Here is a 14,916-nt window from a genome sequence, read left to right as displayed (position 1 = left end):
CTCACCAGAGGCAGCATCACCGCAGAGCAGTTCACCTAATTGTGACATACTTTAAGCAACTTATGTGTAATAATTGATCAAAATCTCTGTAACAGTCTTCCCAGAACAATTCATTAATTCACCCAGACAATGTAAGCAATCACTGGACCGCTTTCACTTCATCTTCATTTTGTCAGGATTGAAAAAAAACCCACAAACAAACTAAAAACAAACCAAAAAACCCAACAGCACAGCAGCTGCATTCAGTAGACAGCCATCACATAGAAACAGTTGATTTATCAAAATGGATCAACCTTGGCAGCATTCTGTTCTGAGGTTCACATAGGGAAACAATTAAAATTCAGTGCTGCACCCGCAGCCAGAGCAATGTACCGTTGGCTCCATTTCCAGTAGCATTATGGGTTACACCACGGATAGATAAGAAAATCCAGAATGTAACCACCCTTAAGGATTGCCTGTGGTCAATACATCAAATAAAAAAAAAGCATTACCGCTTTCCCTCTGTTGGAAAAACAATAGGTCAGTATGTTCTTTTACATCTGGACTTACTGCTGTATTGCAAAATGAAGCTCTGGTAGTAACACAATGTGTTCCGCATATAAGAGGAAAAAAATTGGTATCAAGTCTGACCTTGCAAAGTGATCCCCCACCCCCACCCAGTGACACAGATTCTTCCCCTCCCCTCCATAGAGTGGAGGGGATCCTTCAGTCACTGAGGGCCAGTAATTCTCAGTCACTGCCCTGGACAGATGCACAAATTCAACCCCCGCCTCTCTCTCGTCTCTGTCTCTGTCTCTCTCTGTCTCTTGGTCTCTGTCTCTGTCTCTTGTCTCTTGTCTCTTTCTCTCTCTCTCTCGTCTCTGTCTCTCTCTCTCTCATCTCTGTCTCTCTGTCTCTCTCTTCCCCCACCCATCCCCTATTTTCTCCCCCCTAGAAAAGTGACTTGATTCATTTGGTTTGGAAGTGGCCAGCCAGCACTGTGTCTCTGCCTCCCAGATACACAGGTTACATCAGTAACTGGCCATCTGTGCTCGACGCTCATCTGCACCAGCTCCAAATCTTCTTGGCTTCTCTTCCCGAGTTCTCTGTGGGATACTCGACCCTCAGGTGCCAGGAGGCAGTCAGAGATGCAGAGCGCTCTGGATCGCTCACAGGGGAGGCAGTGGCAAGCAGCTCCAGGAGCGCGGCCTGGATTGCGGGGCTATGATTTCCTGAACATTCAGGGAGAGATGCTGCAAGGACCTTCTCACATTACCTGCTTTTTTTTCCTAAGAGGAGACAGATTTTCTGGGCTAGCACGGGATTGTTAATTGCCATGAGACGTTTAGGGCCCACCTCAGGCTCTTTCTCCCATTGCCAGGCAGGGTACTCAGCTGAATATGTCGGCTGCTCCCACCATTTCCTCATTCAGGAGAACATAGGCTGCCTCTGTGCCACTGGTGCCAAGTCTGTTCTTTGGGGGACCAATCGGGAAGCTCGGTTGAAAGACAATGAACTATCACATGCTAGGAAAGTCATGTCACAGGGAAACAAACCAGACCCCCAAACCCCCACAGTGAAAAATACTTGGTTTTCTGCTATAGACAGGAACTAAAGAGTCTTGCTTGGCCTGGGCTTAGAGGACGGTGTGATGGAAGGAATTCTCCCGAAGCTAGGTCTGTTCAGAAGCCCTAGGTCCTAGCTTGGCACACAATCTATTCACGTCGGGACAATACCGACTCCACGGGCTCCCGGGATTTTATGGTCCGTATGTTATGACACACAGTGATGGAAATAAGTGCTTGTGGAGTGAGAAATAGCCTCCTACGTGCAGAAGGAAGTCGGATTCCACAGTGGATTATAGGATGGGGCCTGGAATTGAGTCCCGACTGCCTTGCAGAACTCCACTGGGTCTCTCCACTTCCTCCACCCCTCCACACGTTTTAGGATAAGAGGTTACTGAGTAGCGATGAGTTCCTGCCCACAAAGATTCCAGATCATGTGATTTCTGGGTATTTTCAGGGTCCAAATCAAATCTGTGGCACTTGATGAGAAGCATTTGTTGCTAATAGAGACCCTCATCCATGCCTTTCCCCCAGTTAAACTTTATTTGTGGATGTTTCTCACACATTTCTGGGTTTCTCTGGGCACCAAGCAAAAGGGCAAAGATGTGTGGCCTGGAACAGAGGAGTGCTGAACTTGGGACAAGGTGCTCAGAAATGTACTGTTTGTGCTGACACAAACATGGTACAAATAGAAGAAATAAGTACACCCTGTTAGGCATGAAAAATACCAATGGACTTTCTCCCCTCCCCTTTTTATTTTGGTTGGTTGAGGGGCTTGAACTCAGGGCCTGGGTGCTGTGCTTGAGCTGTTTTTTGTTAAAGGCTAGCGCTCTACCACTTTGAGCCCACAGCTCCACTTCCAGTTTTCTAAGTCTCATGGACTTTCCTAGCCTGGCTGGCTTTGAACTGCAATCCTCAGATCTCAGCTTCCTGAGTAACTAGGATTACAGGTGTGAGTCACCAGCCCCCAGCTTCCCCTCTTCTTTTGTATTTCTTTATGGATTTCCTGGTCCCTGGTAATTCTGAGGGTCATTTCTTTATAAATGAGCAAGAATTGGATGTGATTAGGCATTTCATTTTGTGGCTGTCCTCAGTATCCTGGGAGAAGGCTGTTTGGTAAGGTGACTGTAACACTGTGTTCTGTAGCCTGGGGCTTTCCTTCCCTCCCTCTTGCTTTCTCTCTGTCTCTATTCTTTGATTTATTTGGCCGCTTGAAATTCCCATACTCATTTGTAAGTTTCCTGTACACTGCTCTCCCCTCTCAAGAGTCTGGAGGAGCTGTGTCTACTCTGCATCTGTGTGACTCATGGATACAGGTGGCCTGTGATTTTTGACTGAGTAGAGTTAGTTTGCTACAGAGGTTCCAGTGTCCTGAGCTGTGGAAATCTCCCCATGGAGTCATTCCTGTGCAGTGACTTTGTGTTTACCTCGGCCGAGGATTTCTGCTTTTGACAGTTTAGCTAAACTCTTCCACTAGTCTCTCTTGGTGATATTTCTGCACCCTGTTTCCTAACTTCTGTTAAACCCCAGCCTCTAGTCTCTATAGTCCATGGTGATTCTAATATCGCTGGGGGAGAAATATCTTCTACTTATTCCTGCCTTGTCTTACACTTGGCTACGAATTAAAATATTGTAAAACATTTTGATGATATATTAAGGAACATTTTAATGATTTAACCAGAGAAGTCTACATTGTTTTTAGTAATAAAATGTTGTTAGCCACTTAAATGGTTAACAATGGTTAAATATTGAAATAAATGATCATGCAGTTGCAGGATGAAATAATTTATAATTATTATAAACAATGTGGTTGAAAGATAATAAAGTAGATAGAAAATGCTTCTAATATAATATTAGGTTAGGAAGCATGATACAAAATTATAGGATGTTTTGTGAACAAAAGGGATATGCATAGAGAAGGCTGAGAATATTCTAGAATATTAAGAGTATCTCTGGCTGGTGGGATTTATTGTTGAGTTAGTTTTGTTTTCTGTAGAGTGTAAAATGAATTTTAGCCACCGTTTCTATGGCATAGCCTTGCCATTTTGGAGATGTATTAGAATGATGATACATTCCTTATGACTAGACAAAATAATGACTTCCTCTGTTTTCTCTAATCATGTTTTTATAGTTCATTTTTTTTGAAAATACTGCAGACTTGACCTTAAAAAGGGGAAAAAGACTGCACATTTCATTTAACGAGTAATAAAAAGCTGGATCCTCATTTTGCATTTAATCCTCCAGGGAATACATTTTGCTGTAAGATCTTTTCATTGTGATTCCCAGGTCTCAGGTAATTCTGGCTCACGCCAGCTATTCAGGGACTGTATGTCTTATTAGTTGAATAGATGCAGGGACATCGGTTCACTGTGTTTTCTCTGTCTCCAGACTGAAACCACTTTCTGGTATTCCATGAGATTTTGGAGAGTTGCTGTTTCTAACACACCAGCCGACTCATGCTCGATTTTCCTCCCTCTCTGTGCGGTTGCCTTTTAGTAGCTCTGCTGTTTCAAATCCTTGAAGAATTGGTTGCCTCTTGTTTGAGCGCTTCTGATACCTTCTTGGAGAACAGGCATTCTGTGACCAGCTTTCTGCTTCATCCTCCTCAAGCTCTCAGCTACTTTATTTCAGGCAACAAAAATGTATGCTTAGCATCTTGAAGAGGAGAGGGAAAAACACCTCAAGCAAAATAATAAAGATGGTTAAAATAAAACTCAAAGCATTAAAAAAAACCCCAGTTACTCCATTCTTCTGGAAATGAAGTAACATTGTAAGAGAGACAAACAAATTTATTTGTAACTTACCCTGCAGTTGCTTACCGATCTGAACTCCCCCAATTTTGGCTGCATTGTATGTAATACATAAGTTATGGAGTTGACAGATTTTAAAAAAACAACTTTTTTTTTGGGAGAGTCACAAAACTTTCGACCTGTTCAGTTTGGGCTGGAGATGTTGGCTCAGCCCTTTGCCTAACTTAGTAAACTGTGTAGTGTAATATAGATGTGACTCTGAGAATTATGCGATGTACAATTTCCGCTTCTGTAATTGAGGGTTATACAATACTTCACTTTCAGAAGTCTTTTAGGATTTCAAATAATGTGCTTCAGAAAACCTAATTTAAAAAAATATGACTGGAAACGATGTCCCATCATGATGTGACTTCTTTTGTCATGTGAAGCTGGACATCAGTAAAGCGTGTCTCATTTGGCCAGCGTGACTGGTTTTTGTTTTCTCTTCGGATGGCCCTCCTTCCTCACAGCTGCTGCTGGTAAAGTCACGGCGGAGCCAGCCGGGCCCACTTTCCTAATGATGGGTGGAAGGCTTTACCTACATCACCCCAGAGCTGTTAGAGATTTGACAGCTCATCAGACCCAGACTTGTAATTTTCTGGAGGAGAGAACTGGGATTTAGAGGGCTTACCCAAACACCTCCATGCTCCCCTGGCGTCAGCTGTGTGGGCTTGTCACACTTGGGGCACTGTGATTGGTGGAGCACACGGAGGGTCTTTCCTGGGCCGGGATCTGTGGGTTAGATGAATTCCCTTATTGAATTTTTCATTATTTTCCATCTCCTTGTGCATTTAGCGCCGTGCTCCATCTCCTCTGGTGGCTTCTGGATCTCTGCAAGGGTCTTTCTGTAGCTGTTTTAGATCTAGGGAATTCTGGGAAATCACGCCAAGGACGTGAAAGTCAATTAGGATTTATCGAAATGTACACCAAGAAGCTCAGGCACAAAATCAATGGGGATGGAGCCTGCACACGCAGTCTTCCTGTGTGTTCCACACTGCGCTCTTTCCTGCCTGTATTACCTGTTACATTTTTATAAGCACTTCTTATTCAAGCCAGGGCCAGAGGAATGAAAAGTTTATGAAGGGATCAGGGTGTTTATTTCTCAATTTTCTAGAGCTACAGTATGAATCCCTCCACCTTGGTGAATCTTTTTATAGAAATAAGTGTTTGCCAGAGAAAAAGAAATCTGCTGGTGTCCTGTCAGTGAAACACTCATTTGTTCTGTGTGTGTGTGTGTGTGTGTGTGTGTGTGTGTGTGTGTGTGTGTATGTGTGCACCCACGCTGTGGGTATATTTTGGGTATATGTTGTTTATGTCAGGGTATGATAAATAATTATTGTCATAAATGTATGTTCTCTTTAAGCTCTTCAAGATACTTCAACTCACTATCTTGAATTCAGTACACATACAACTTTTTGTGGTCTCTTATAGGGCTATTTTGTAATTTTTACTTCAATAACTATGCATGGAAGATGTGTTGAGATATTCCTTTCTTTTTCTTTTTTTTTTTCCAATCCTGGGCTTGAACTCAGGGCCCGGGCACTGTCCTTGAGCTTTCTCAAGGCTAGCGCTCTGCCACTTGTGACACCACACCACTTCTGTCTTTTTATGTGTACGTAGTACAGAGGAATTGAATGCATGCTAGACAAGCACTCTACCACTAGGCCACACTCCTGAGATTATTTAAATTGATCAACGAATCTTAGGCGGCCCTTAGAAAGAGATGATTATATCTCTTGTGCCCCATCACAACAATGCACTGTCCTTTCGAAGATGTTAGAACAGATGACTGGGAAAAGAAGTGAAATCACGTTTGTGGTGATGACCTATTTGAACACAGCATCCCGTAACCATACACCGAAACACTGCACACTCTCCGTGAACATGCAGTCTCTCAGTAAAATAAATGCAATCACACACACCTCGATAGCTCCATAGGATACCTACCGCCACAAATGAAAATGGTCATTTTGGCTTTTGGTGCTCGCCTCCCTGAAGTTGTTTGCTGGCTGGCAGATGCAGGCACCTCTGTGCCCACCGGAGTTGTACGTTTCTACCTTTGAGTTAAGGTCCTCTCTAGAGTCTGGGCCGGTGTGCTTAAAGCTTGGTTTGGTTGGCATAAATTGGAGTTGTCAAGGATAGCCTAAATCTTCCATTCTTCATTGAGAACTGGTGCTCTACTGCTTGCCCTGGCTAAAAGGCCTCTCCTACCTTTCCATGAGGGAGGCCGTCCCCTGAAAGACCTGACACTCTCCTTCCTGAGATACACAGAACAACTTCAGAACTGTCAGCAACAACAACGGATCATGAAGGCTAACCATTACCAGCTTTTGTCATGTGGTTGTAATTGTTGCATGAATTCTGCTTCAATCAGGGAAAAATATGCTTAAGTGCCAGTAAAACTTTTTACAGAGCAATGAAATTTTGCAATTTATGGCTTTGTACAGATCAGCTCGTGTTACTAGGCAACAGCCTGTGTGTTGCTCCCTCAAATTCTTCTTTAATGTCTGGCATTGGTACAAATTCTAGCTTTAAGAAATCATAATGAACTATTGTAGACACTGGTGTAGAAAGTGAAATGGAAGTTGTGATGTGGAGAAAAGGAAGCAATGTGAAAAAAATACCTTTGATGGAAAACAGTAAGAATATTCAGAGCTTAACTCTATGCCCCTCGTGGGGAGAGAGGGGTTCTGCACGAATTTAATGGTTATGTAGCTGTCTGGCTGTTAAGCGGGCCCAGTTCTGGGCACTTAAGCCATCATATTTGTGATGGTTATTTTAATTAAGTACCCTGCAGGATAATCCATGACCAGGCCCGTGTGGTATATGCTTGCTGTGAACCCACACGCATTTGAGAGAAGATAAAGCCCTGAAAGAGATACAGTGGGTCTCTCCTTCCATCTTTACATACAGTCCGCCTGAGGTAATACGTTGCTGCACAGACTAAGTCTTAGGATTTGTGCCAAGTCATGATGGCATTCTCATTCCACAGGAAAGCGATGAAAACCTGTTCCTCAAAGCAGGACCAAGTTAAATGGCAAGCGAAGCAGGGTGGCATCTTCAGGAATGTTTGGTGGCTGAGAATGAATCGGGGCGATCCTAGAGGCCTTGCTGGAATGTCTGTGCTGGCCTTGGCTCACTCTTTGGAAGCGCCTTCTGGAATGAATGATTTTAGGGTTTGGAATTTGTTATTATTCTCAGGCAGCACACATGATATTTCAAAATGAGTCCCCGTGCCAAGAACAGCAAAAGTCATATTTTGAGTGAAAGCTCCCAGAGTTTTATTTTAGCCCCAATATTGCAAATGCTTGAGATTTATAAGACCATCTTACCTGCCAAGGTGTGGGAGATGGGAGTTCAACTCCTGGCAGAAGCCTGACCTCAGGTACTCACTGGCTCCTCATCATTCTGGTTGAGACAAGAGTCAGGAGGGATCTTGACCCGGAAGATCTTACTGGAAGCCCCACCGCATGGGGGTCGGTAGCCTCCCGAGGCCCTCAGGATAAACCGCACAGAAGTTGTAAACTTGGGGCACTGTGCCGACTGCACTGCTGTAACGTGCGCTCTCTGCCGCAGGGCCTGTTTTCAGGCCCGGAAAGAGGGTGAGTGAGATCTATCCCAGTCCACTGGGCAGCTTAGCCCCAATTTCTACTTCTCTTCTGAGAAAAAAAGTGTGTATGTATTTGTTGATTTATTTTTATTTTTGGCACCATGGATTGAAGTTAGGGTCTTGCACTTGCTCAAGCAGGTGCTTTACCTCTTGAGTCATGCTCTTGCTCCTTTTTTACCTTTGTTGTTTTTATGCCAGGGCCAGTCTGAACTCTACTCCATCTGTTTGCACTTCCTGTGTAACCAGGATGCTAAGCAGAAGCCACAGCACCCAGCTAACCATTGAGATAAGGACCTTACTTTTTTTTTTTCCCCAGCTGGCCTGGTACTGTGATCCTTCCACTCTCAGCCTCACAAGTAGTTAGGATTATATGTGCCAGCTACCACGCCTATTGTATTTTATTTTTCAAGAGAAGCTTTGTGGGACATAGAAAGAATCAAGCATTTGGCCCGGGGGATATAACATGCTTCATCATCATTTGGCTTCTTGAGGCAAAGTGAGCATAATAGCAAAATGGCTTTTAATAGTTTCAAAATTAACGTCATTTGTTCACCAAATTTCTATCTCATGTTATAGATAAATATTTTTCTATCATGCTGCTTGAAGGGAAAAATTCTTATGGTGCTTAAACTCTTAAAGGTTTATTTATCCAAAGCTTCCTTGTACATGAATGATTTAGAATTAAATATGGATAAGGCTAAATTATCTCCTTCTGTGTTAACATATTTTGGAAAAAAGAGCTAGTCATAGTTCTAATTCCCCCCCCCTTTCTCTCTTTTTCTCTCTCTCCCCCTCCCTCCCTCTGATTATGGAAATTTAGTGTTTTTTAACTCATTAAATAATTCTCAAGCATGTTGAGGTGGCTTGATGAATAAAGACCTTTCCTGCTGGGGGCAGAGCCTGTACTTACTAGAGCCAAAAACTCCCAAGCCACTGGGCCTTGTGTGGTGGATGAGGGGGTCCCACAAACAAAGTCAAAACCCCCTTCTCTTAGGATTTCACATTAAGTGATAAGTTCCAAGTTAAGTGTTTTTAAAAAATAACTACTCTGGCAACAGAAGAGCATGTCACCATCTTGGGGGGGATCCTGTGCCACTTTGGGGTGATATGCATCATCTTGGGGGTCTGTGCCATCTCAGGGAAGGGTCTGTGACCCCTCAGTAGGAGCTGTGACACCTCAGGTGGACCTGCACCCTCTCCAGGAGCTTTTCCCCCAGGTGACAGTAACCCATAATCTTGCAGTGTCCCCATTCCACTCAACTCTGCATCCTTTTCCACGACACCTCGTCCCCCTTGCACGCACGTTGCAGGACACCCCATCCCATCCCTCCCTTTTGAGAGGTGACACTGCAGGGGCTTAGTCCAGCTGACCCTGATGTAGACAGGAAGTCCTGGGACTTAGTCCGTGTTGCTTGTGCTGGATGGCCGATGTGTAGGCACGTGGAAGACACAGCAGGAAAACGCACCCGCACATCTTAGCTGTGGATCCTTGAACCTTGTACTCTGGTCTCTCCATTTTAGACATGGGTGCAGGTCCACAGAGCAAGGTGACCTGAGACACAGCTATGTTTCAGACACTGATGGAAACATCGCCTTTCTGGTTACCTTGGGTCTTGTGAAGACAGCTTCTCTGGCTGCGTGGGATCCCAAGCTCACATCTCACAAATGTCAGCCCCAAGAAGGGCCAAATACTCATCTTTAAATCCATCTGAAAATATCTCAGAGAAACTAATGTGTATGTTTCAAACTCGGACCAAGTTGTTGTGGCCTTGGGATGTGTTTAAGCAGAAACCACTCCTGTGCTACTGTAGTTCCCTGGTGAAGGGACACTGCAAATGGTTCAGGTGTCTGTTGAACAAATAGACAACTTAATTGTATGTCGATTATATGTTAAATTAAGCGTTGGCGATGAACTCAGAACGTGGTGTGTACTGGCCAAGTCCTCTACCACAGAGTAAGGCTCCCAGCCCAGCAAAAAAAGTATCTTCACTGACTCTATCAAAAGTTAATTTGGAAATCTGAGTCTGACCATGATCTCTACTCTTCTGTCTCTTCCACTTCCTCAGTCCCTTTTCTTCGGTCCTCCAATCAAGACCTCCAGTGTCTTCCAACAGTGGGTGCATTTTCCTATCCTTAAGCTTGAAATTGTGCCCTTTGTATGCCATTCTTTATAGCTGGCTCCTCTCTCTGATGTCTGGGTTTCCTTGTCCTCTGATTGGTCTGTGTCCAGATCCAGTATGGCCCCAGGGCCCATGGCATCTGTGTGCAGTTCCTCCCTGGAAGCCCCCAGCCTCCGGTCTCCCCTCAGTCTCTGTTCCTTGTCTGCCCCTGGTTTGCTCTGTCCTCTGCCCTCAGGGATCCCCTCTTTCTGCCCCTTCCTTCGTGTGTATGCCGCACTCTGCCGCACTCTGCCCGCTCTGGCTGGTGGAAAGGCCTGTCACACCTTGGGAGTGGTACATGACACAGCTCTGAGACATGGCAAAGCCTGTCATGTGTCGTCAGATTCGTGTCACATAACGCTAGGCCCCCAGGACAGCACGAGTTAAACCAAACGAAATCCATTAAACCCACCAGTGAGTGAACTGATAACTGAAACGATGGAGTTTGTTCCCGAGGTAATAAGAATTCAAACACAGAGCTCTAGAGTTCTGTCAGGCATCTAGATTTTTAAGGGACATAAAGATAGTCCAAAAACAAGGAGTCTATCGATACTTTAAATATGTTCATGAAGTATAAGTCACAGCAACCCATCACGTTTTGGCACATGACTCATGCTTCATATTAAGTATGCCTCACCGAATGAGAGGGACTAACCATCAAAGATTATCACGATCTATTCCACAAATGAGACAGGTTAAATTACAGTTTAAGGAAAGCGAAACAAAAATGAAGCACGAAATGTGATATTCCTTCCGGTAATTAAACTAGATAAGGGCTATACAAGCATCATTATCTTCAGAATATGGACTTTTTGGTGTTATATAAAAAGGCTCATGAAAGTTCAGAACGCTGTACTGGTTCTATGTTGTTCAGTAAAACAAACTAGTTTCTTCTTTATCTTTTCCATGGCAGGCTAAAAAAAAATAACTAGTATTAAATTGCCCATTGTATGGAGCTGGGAATGAAAACATTTACAGTTATTTAAAAAATCAGCATCTAAAGTACTGAAGATTGGATCCATTGTAATAAAATTACTTTATTTCAAGGGAAATCTGACTTTGTTAGATTTAAATCAAATATCACAGTTTAGGTATACACACATACACACACACATATATATATATATGTAGACTATGTACTTTTCTCAAACAGTAAAGATTATCTATTGATAGTTTTTTTTAAAGACATAAAGTATACTCTATGATATACAATCTTTGTGCCACACACACTATACATTTCTCAGGTATGGACTCAGACAAACAGACATGACTAAGAAGCCGCAACTGTACAATACAGACAATGGCTTTAAAAGAAGTTCAGCTTTCATGTGAGACTTCAGTAATACCACAGGACAATTGGCCATTTGCTGTGGTCAACAGTGTACCTGTGTAAGACACTGGCTGAATTCATCAAAGGTTCAGAAACGTGTCAACTCCCGTGTAAGAAATCTCTGTACAGAATATACAGTAAGAGGCACAAGTGGGCCACGGCCTCTGAAAGGTAAGCAGACATCAAAGCTTTCCTGCCTCCTGGGAGCAGAGAAAAATGACCCTGCACTCCCATCCTGCTGCTAGTTCTGTGCCTTTACATGGAAGTCAAAATTCAGAGAACACGAGGAGATGGTGATATGTGTGTGTGGGGGGGGATGAGGAGAATGCATTTTTGTCCGTGGAATTTCCAGGTCCATGTGCAGCCATCCGCTCCTCGCTCGCGTCATTTTTTTGAGCAGCCATTGTGGATGCCATGGGTGTGGTGGTCAACTCTGGCTTTGTTTTGCTGCCAAGGGAGAGAAAAGCTTTTATGCCAAGCCTTAGAGAAGTAGCTGGAGCTTACTCAACCCATTTTCTGCTTAAATCCCAGCAGCTACTGCTCCGTGGGGTCAAGGTGCCCAGGATGGGCGCTCCTCTGGGTCCGTCCTCCCTGTCCTCGCTCACTCCACCTCAGTGCCCGGGGCTGGCTTCTTGGTAGAAGAGCTCGGGTTGTCTGAAGGACGGTAGGAGAGCGTGCTCATCTTTGTAGAGAGAGTCGAGTGCGATTTGGCCTTTGGGGGGATGTATTTCAGGAGCTGGAGGAAATACTTTTTAAACTTTTTCCCCAGGAAGCCGTAGAAGAGCGGATTGAGGCAGTTGTTAAAATAGGCTAAGCAAATGGTGATGGGCAGGGCGGTATCCACGACGTCGGCCACGGCACAGTCACGGATGACGCCCAGCTGGATCAGCACGTCCAGGAAGGTGAAGATCTGGTGCGGCACCCAGGAGAAGAAGAAAAAGAGCACGATGGCCAGGATGATCTTAAAGATGTCGTCGTTCCGCGGCTTGTTCTTCTGTATCTCGTAGGCCCTCTTCAGGGCTTTCCAGATCAGGGTGTAACTGGTCAGGATGATCAGGAAGGGGAAGGTGAAGCCCAGGATGTTCTTGGTCAGGCCGAGCCCGATGGGGAGCGTGGAGTTCTGAGACTGGTAGTGGAACGCACACACAGTGACGTTGGTGTTTTCGATGAAGTAGACGTTGCGGTGGATGACGGCAGGCAAGCTGGCCAGGCCAGCCAGCAGCCAGATGACGAGGCAGGTGACTTTGGCCACAAGCATGGTGCGGCGGAGACGGGACTTCATGGGGTGGACAATGGCCAGGTAGCGGTCGATGCTCAGACAGGTGAGCAGAAACACGCTGGCGTAGAGGTTGAAACTCACGCTGGCGGAGGCCATCTTGCACAGGTAGTTGCCGAAGGGCCAGCGGTACTCCATCGCCGTGTAGACGGCCCACAGGGGCAAGGTCAACAGAAAGCACAGGTCGGCCAGCGCGAGGTTCAGCAGGAAAACGCTGGCCACGGTCTTCAGTTTCATGTAGAAGTAGATGACAATCACCACCAGGCTGTTCCCAAAGATCCCCACCACAAAGATGATGCTGTAGAGGGTGGGAATCATCACAAAGATGTAGCCGTGTCTCCCGGCCTTCGGGCAGTCGTCCTGGATCCTTCTGATGCCGTCTTCGGAAGAAGAGTTGAGCATCATCTTTATCTCCTAGGGCGCACGGTCTCAGGCACTGGCTCCGATGCACCTGGAGAAAGCGGAGATGAGAAGGTTAAAAAACAGACCAAAACCAAAACCAAAGCACGTCACTTCCAGGGGCACATTTGAATTTTAGAATTTGTACAGCATGGGAAGCGTCTTCTGGAGAAGTGGAGATAAACTCTCAGGTGGTGGAATCCATAGGCACTCCTAGATCATACGCGTGACGGGAGAGGGTTTCCTGAGGTAAGCAGCGCTGATCACCTTCATCTTCCAAAGCGTGATGTAGCCACTCTGTAGTCATTAGACACTTAATCTCATTTCACAATCTTTACTTTGGTAGAAAAATCATTAGCTTTCTCCCTTAAGTGGCCAGAATTTAGGTTATTGAGAAATAGGTTATTTAACAGGAATAAGAGGATGGCTTAATACCTCGGGGGACCACATTCCGTTCATAGTTTCTGGCCTCGTCAGGCAGGATCTGTTTTTTATTTAACTTCCATCTCAGGCTAATGAACTGTCTCGAATATCCAGCTTCCATTCCTGCTAGCTAGCAATGGAGCTAGCAGAGGCTATTTGTGACTCAAAGATGTTGAATGAATAGAGTCAGAGCTGGGTCAACAGAACGTAACCAGAGTGGGGGCCTGGGTGATCACCAGGTCTCTAGGGTTTCAGGAAGAATCAGACGCACCAAGGGAGAGACACAAGAAATTCTGCAGATGTTTATGAAATGGGCAGCCTGAGTCTAGCCGGCGCCGTCTTGGCCACACGGTGGATAGGACATTGGGTTTAACCGGCGCCATCCTGTGAAGCCTCGCCTCCCAGGTGATGGGAATGCCTGAATTCCTACAGGCAGGGCCTGGACTTGGAGCATAGGTTACTGGACCTGTCAGTCCTGTGCCTTGAACTTGGGATATTCCCAAGTTTCTTGTGACCTCCGCCCCCTGGCCCAGACCAGCCCAGGTGCTGGAACGCTGAGCTGAGCTTGGAATCCCACAGAGCTGGGCTCTCAGTCCTGTCCGTCTTGGTGCACAGGGCAGGACCCCTGTCGATTTCCACGCTTTTCCCTCTGCCCACCCACTGTCCACTTGGGCTTCGTTATGTACAAGAATACAATCAACAGAGGCAGGAAAACCCACACGACTTTCAGAAACTCAGGGTCTAGGAAGCAGAAGAAATGGAAAACAGGATGGACTCTGGGGAAGGCTCTAGGGAGGTTTGACTAGTTCTTCTGCTCCCTCCCCGCCCCCCGCCCCCTCCCCGGCCTTGCTGACTCCCCATGCATTTTATTCTGGTTCTTGGACTGTTGCCAGTGCAGAAGAATGATTTCCTTAGATAAGTATTCTTGACTGAAAGTTAATTGCTACATGAAAGGTTTAGCGGCTAGCAGTCATCCACGCCTTAGCAGAGATTAATTTATCGATTTGCTATTCTAATGTCTAGCTGTCATCAGCTGGATTCTGCCTAGGATGAAAACATTAGAAATGTCAAGGCCAAAGAATCTCGAGAGTTGAAAGAGGCCCAAATGAAGTCTGCAATTGGAAATTAAGACTGCTAGGCTCTGCTTGGGCAAAGGGGGACTGGGGATAGGAAGAGAGGCCGTGCACAGGAATCTCTTGGGAGCCCTGAAACTGTCAGGGTAGGAAGGGGAATCCTCCTCTCCCGCCTCCTGCCCTTGGTGACCCTGCGTGGAGGTGGACACAAATCAGGTGGACCCCTGGATCCTGTGTTAGGAGTGAGTGGAATTCGGTGGGTCTGAAATCCACCCTTGGCAATGGGGTGGGATGCGAGAGTGGCTGTGTGTGA

The 14,916-nt window shown here is 45.5% G+C and overlaps 1 protein-coding gene and 1 long non-coding RNA gene across 2 annotated transcripts in view; one reads left to right on the top strand and one right to left on the bottom strand.

Annotated features, from left to right (window-relative positions):
• The window catches only part of LOC150038926 (uncharacterized), a 99,797-nt gene that overhangs the window by 40,132 nt on the left and 44,749 nt on the right, over positions 1-14,916 (top strand). The gene's annotated exons all lie outside the window — the stretch shown is intronic.
• The window catches only part of LOC150038927 (type-1 angiotensin II receptor), a 31,750-nt gene continuing 27,953 nt past the window's right edge, over positions 11,120-14,916 (bottom strand). Inside the window, exon 3 of the mRNA XM_090328204.1 lies at positions 11,120-13,159. Within this exon, the coding sequence (XP_090184330.1) occupies positions 12,034-13,113 (1,080 nt within the window). The 5' untranslated portion in view covers positions 13,114-13,159 and the 3' untranslated portion in view covers positions 11,120-12,033. The remainder of the gene's footprint in view (positions 13,160-14,916) is intronic.

Source organism: Megascapheus bottae, unplaced genomic scaffold (assembly GCF_031878675.1).
Source record: "Megascapheus bottae isolate mThoBot1 unplaced genomic scaffold, mThoBot2.hap1 H_3, whole genome shotgun sequence".
In the NCBI taxonomy this organism is placed as follows: Eukaryota; Metazoa; Chordata; class Mammalia; order Rodentia; family Geomyidae; genus Megascapheus; species Megascapheus bottae.
Note: the sequence above shows the minus strand (reverse complement) of the source record. Positions and strands in the feature narration are given on the sequence as shown.